The 5,534-nt window shown below is 51.2% G+C and overlaps 1 protein-coding gene across 1 annotated transcript in view; it reads right to left on the reverse strand.

Moving 5' to 3' along the window:
- Positions 1-4,622, reverse strand: part of LOC110494997 — a 46,708-nt gene extending 42,086 nt beyond the window's left edge. The window contains exons 1-3 of the mRNA XM_036942568.1: positions 4,619-4,622; positions 3,920-4,252; positions 3,587-3,808 (exon numbers count right to left, since the gene is read on the reverse strand). Of these exons, the coding sequence (XP_036798463.1) occupies positions 3,587-3,808; positions 3,920-4,252; positions 4,619-4,622 (559 nt within the window). The remainder of the gene's footprint in view (positions 1-3,586; positions 3,809-3,919; positions 4,253-4,618) is intronic.
- Between the last annotated feature and the right edge of the window lie 912 nt (positions 4,623-5,534).

Below are 5,534 nucleotides of genomic sequence, written 5' to 3' on the forward strand. Positions count from 1 at the left end.
TTTCTCCTGTAATTCAATATGATTTACAGTTGTATCATACAGGGTAGTATTACCTGTGACAGACATAATTGTTCCTGGGAAACTATGACCCCATTCAAAGTTGTCTGTTTTAAAAGTGAAGCGATACTCAGCTGAGTCCTCCTCTCTCAGATCTGTGATTCTCAGGGTGAAGGGACCTCTGTATGTTCCAGTGTTCTCCACACGACCTGCATACCCTGGGTCTGTGGTTAGGTCTTCAGGGGTCGACTTATCACTTCTAAACCAGAATGATGATGTGGTGGAATAATAACCAACATAAGTACAGGATATGTCCACTGTTGACCCCTTCAAGACACAGATTATCCTCTCTGTGTAAGTCACTCTGTTGCAGCTCTGACCCTGAACACCTGAAACACAGTGACATAACAAGAGGTCAACAGATTGTATTCTCAGTTCTATCTAGAAATGCTAACAGTTCTCATATTATAAAATGAAACCAACACTGATATACATTGTATACAGTTTTACAGTGATGTATTAGGGATCTATTTAGTTTTTATTTTGGGGAGGATTGTGTGTTTTTTTACATTCAGCCCAGGATTTCCACATCCGGCTTCTTCACCTGCGGGATCATCTGAGAACAGCCACCCAGACAGCTGATGAAACTGAGGAGTAATTCTGTCTGTGATAAAGCCCTTTTGTTGGGAAAACCTCAGTCTGATTGGCTGTGCCTGGCTCCCCAGTGGGTGGGCCTATGCCCTCCCAAGCCCACCTATGGTTGCGACCCTGCCCAGTCATGTGAAATCCATAGATTAGGACCTAATGAATATACAGTATTTCATCTGCAGCAGCAGGAGAAGCAACAGAGGCAGCAGCAGCAGGAGCAGCAGCAGCAGCAGTGGGAGAGGCTGCACTACTTGGAGAAATGGACTTGGGAGGAGATTCTAGACGGGAAAGGACCCTGGGCAGAGCCAGGAGAATATTGCCGCCCCAAGGCCGAGCTGGAGGCAGCAAAAGCAGAGAGGTGGCATTATGAGGAACTAGCACGGCAGAGCGGATGGAAGCCCGAGAGTCAGCCCCCAAAATTTCTTGGGGGGGGGGGGGGCTAACAGGGAGTATGGCTATGTCAGGTAGGAGACCTGAGCAAACTCCCTGTGCTTACCGGGGGGCTAGAGAGACCGGGCAGGCACCGTGTTATGCAGTGGTGCGCACGGTGTCCCCAGTGCGGGTGCATAGCCCGGTGCGGTATATTCCAGCTCCGCGTATCGGCCGGGCTAGATTGAGTGTCGAGCCAAATGCCATGAAGCCGGCTCTACGCATCTGGCCGCCAGTGCGTCTCCTTGGGCCGGCTTACATGGCACCAACCTTGCGCATGGTGTCCCCGGTTCGCCTGCATAGCCCAGTGCGGGCTATTCCACCTCGCCGCACTGGCAGGGCGACCGGGACCATTCAACCGGGTAAGGTTGGGCAAGCTCGGTGATCAAGAGCTCCAGTGCGCCTGCGCGGCCCGGTCTATCCGTCACCACCTCCACGCACCAGCCCTCCGGTGGCAGCCCCCCGTACCAGGCTGTCTCTCCGGCCCATCCTTACAGGGGCTCCCTCCTCTCCAGCGCTGCCGGAGTCTCCCGCCTCTCCGGCTCTACCAGAGCCTTCCTCCTCTCCAGCGCCGCCTGAGCCACCCGTCTGCCCAGCGCCGCCAGTGCCGCACGTCTGCCCAGTGCCGCCCGTCTGCCCAGCGCCGCCAGTGCCGCCCGTCTGCCCAGCGCCGCCAGTGCCGCCAGTCTGCCCAGCGCCGCCAGTGCCGCCAGTCAGCCAGGGGCCGCCAGTGCCGCCAGTCAGCCAGGGGCCGCCAGTGCCGCCAGTCAGCCAGGGGCCGCCAGTGCCGCCAGTCAGCCAGGGGCCGCCAGTGCCGCCAGTCAGCCAGGGGCCGCCAGTGCCGCCAGTCAGCCAGGGGCCGCCAGTGCCGCCAGTCAGCCAGGGGCCACCAGTGCCGCCAGTCAGCCAGGGGCCGCCAGAGCCCCTCTGTCCCGAGCCGCCGCCCCTCTGTCCACAGCCGCCGCCCCTCTGTCCCGAGCCGCCGCCCCTCTGTCCACAGCCGCCGCCCCTGTGTCCCGAGCCGCCGCCCCTCTGTCCCGAGCCGCCGCCCCTCTGTCCAGAGCCGCCGCCCCTCTGTCCAGAGCTTCCGCCCCCCTGTCCCGAGCAGCCGCCCCGCTGTCCCGAGCAGCCGCCCCGCTGTCCCGAGCCGCCGCCCCTCTGTCCCGAGCCGCCGCCCCTCTGTCCCGAGCCGCCGCCCCTCTGTCCCGAGCCGCCGCCCCTCTGTCCAGAGCTGCCGCCCCTCTGTCCAGAGCTTCTGCCCCTCTGTCCCGAGCAGCCGCCCCTCTGTCCCGAGCAGCTGTCCCACCTCTGTCCCGAGCAGCTGTCCCACCTCTGTCCGGAGCAGCTGTCCCACCTCTGTCCCGAGCTGCCCCACCTCTGTCCCGAGCTGCCCCACCTCTGTCCCGAGCTGCCCCATCTCTGTCCCGAGCTGCCCCACCTCTGTCCCGAGCTGCCCCACCTCTGTCCCGAGCTGCCCCCCCTCTGTCCAGTGGGGTCATTGAGAAGGGTGGCCATGGTGAGAAAGCCACGGAGGCGGACAATAAGGCGGACTAAGACAATGATGAAGTGGGGTCCGCGTCCTGCGCCAGAGCCACCACCGCGGACAGACGCCCACCCAGACCCTCCCCTATAGGTCAAGGTTTTGCAGCCGGAGTCCGCACCTTTGGGAGGGGGGGGGGGGGGGTACTGTCACGTTCTGACCTTTATTTCCTTTTGTTTTGTCATTATTTAGTATGGTCAGGGCGTGAGTTGGGGTGGGCAGTCTATGTTTGTTTTTCTATGATTTGGGTATTTCTATGTTTCGGCCTAGTATGGTTCTCAATCAGAGGCAGGTGTCATTAGTTGTCTCTGATTGAGAATCATACTTAGGTAGCCTGGGTTTCACTGTGTGTTTGTGGGTGATTGTTCCTGTCTCTGTGTTTTGCACCAGATAGGGCTGTTTTGGGTTTTCACGTTTCTTGTTTTTGTTAGTTTGTTAATGTGAAGTGATTTATTAAAACATGAGTCAAAATAACAACGCTGCGCTTTGGTCCGCCTCTCGTTCAGATGAAGAAAACCATTACAGTAGGGAGGGATGTATTCTCTGTTTGTCCAGATTTACATTGTCTATTTATTGTGGTGTTGAAAACACAAATCATGACATTGAAGTGTCTGAAGTCAGTATGCTTTGTTTATTGGTTGTGTGCTGCATTGGCACAGAAACCTGTTGGTGGAAAATGTGTTGCATATATTTTGTATATGATGGCAGTGTAATAGAACAGGCAGGGTGAGCTTGTCTGTGGTGGTCGGGAACCCTCAACCTTCTGGCCCGTAGCCCAGCGTGGCATCGATCAGTCGGAATTCACGTTTATAAATGCAGGTTGCTACAGTTATTCTTATTTGTGGTCGTAAACATTATTTTATTTTACAGGAGAAGGGGAGGGTCATGTGAAAATATTTTAAACTTTAAAAGACCAGTCCTGTCCCGTCCCACAGTAAATTTCAATCTGTCCCTTAATAAATAAACACTCACACACTGCAGGAGAGTGGAGATTCTCATGGCCTTTTACAGCACAGGAGTAGCTGTCTTCATAGTTACTGGAGACTGGGTCTTTGTACTGGGGGGAGGTGCTCTCATCTAGATGTTGTCCGTTCTTGTACCAGATGTAGGTGGGGTTGTCAGTCAGAGTACAGGTGGTGATACAGGTCAGTGTCTTCTGTCCCTCTGCAGCAGGAGTCACCTTCACCTGCAGACCTGAAACAATATGTATAAAACCACATACACCTCTGTGTTAACAGGATGGTTAATATATTTTCTCCTGTAATTCAATATGATTTACAGTTGTATCATACAGGGTAGTATTACCTGTGACAGACAGAGTTGTTCCTGGGAAACTATGACCCCAGTCAAAGTTGTCTGCTTTAAAAGTGAAGCGATACCCAGCTGAGTCCTCCTCTCTCAGATCTGTGATTCTCAGGGTGAAGGGACCTCTGTATGTTCCAGTGTACTCCACACGACCTGCATACCCTGGGTCTGTGGTTAGGTCTTCAGGGGTCGACTTATCACTTCTAAACCAGAATGATGATGTGGTGGAATAATAACCAACATAAGTACAGGATATGTCCACTGTTGAACCCTTCAAGACACAGATTCTCCTCTTGGTGTAAGTCACTCTGTTGCATCTCTGACCCTGAACACCTGAAACACAGTGACATAACAAGAGGTCAACTAGATTGTATTCTCAGTTCTATCTAGAAATGCTAACAGTTCTCATATTATAAAATGAAACCAACACTGATATACATTGTATACAGTTTTACAGTGATGTATTAGGGATCTATTTAGTTTTTATTTTGGGGAGGATTGTGTGTTTTTTTACATTCATCCCAGTATTTCCACATCCGGCTTCTTCACCTGTGGGATCATCTGAGAACAGCCACCCAGACAGCTGATGAAACTGAGGAGTAATTCTGTCTGTGATAAAGCCCTTTTGTTGGGAAAACCTCAGTCTGATTGGCTGGGCCTGGCTCCCCAGTGGGTGGGCCTATGCCCTCCCAAGCCCACCCATGGTTGTGACCCTGCCCAGTCGTGAAATCCATAGATTAGGACCTAATGAATATACAGTATTTCATCTGACTGATTACCTTATATGAACTGTAACTCAGTAAAATGGTTGTGACCCTGCCCAGTCGTGAAATCCATAGATTAGGACCTAATGAATATACAGTATTTCATCTGACTGATTACCTTATATGAACTGTAACTCAGTAAAATGGTTGAAATTGTTGCACGTTGCGTTTATATTTTTGTTCAGTATAATTGTAAATGTATTTATGTAAAACATAGGGACCACAATGGATATAAGTCCCCAACTTTATTGTGCAATCCTTTAAAACAACAATCCTGTTTACTTAAAATAATATTGTTTATATATGTATTTCTTTAACTGACAAATAAAATCAATCAGTCAATCCAAACTGAGCAGCAGCCATTTGATGAACGGAAAGAGACATTTGTTACAAAACACCAAAAAGTTGAATGACATTCAGAGATTGTCAAGCCTTCAATACTGGGTCAGACTACAAGGTAGGGAGGGATGTATTCTCTGTTTGTCCAGATTTACATTCTCTATTTATTGTGGTGTTGAAAACACAAACCATGACATTGAAGTGTCTGAAGTCAGTATGCTTTGTTTATTGGTTGTGTGCTGCATTGGCAAAGAAACCTGTTGGTGGAAAATGTGTTGCATATATTTTGTATATGATGGCAGTGTAATAGAACAGGCAGGGTGAGCTTGTCTGTGGTGGTCGGGAACCCTCAAACTTCTGGCCCGTAGCCCTGCGTGGCATCGATCAGGCCACAAAAGCAGGCTGGAGTGGCAAAGTCGGTATTCACGTTTATAAATGCAGGTCGCTACAGTTATTCTTATTTGTGGTAGTAAACATTACTTTGAATTAATTCTATGAGGGGGAGGGTGTTC

This window comes from Oncorhynchus mykiss, chromosome 13 (assembly GCF_013265735.2).
Source record: "Oncorhynchus mykiss isolate Arlee chromosome 13, USDA_OmykA_1.1, whole genome shotgun sequence".
NCBI classification, from domain to species: Eukaryota; Metazoa; Chordata; class Actinopteri; order Salmoniformes; family Salmonidae; genus Oncorhynchus; species Oncorhynchus mykiss.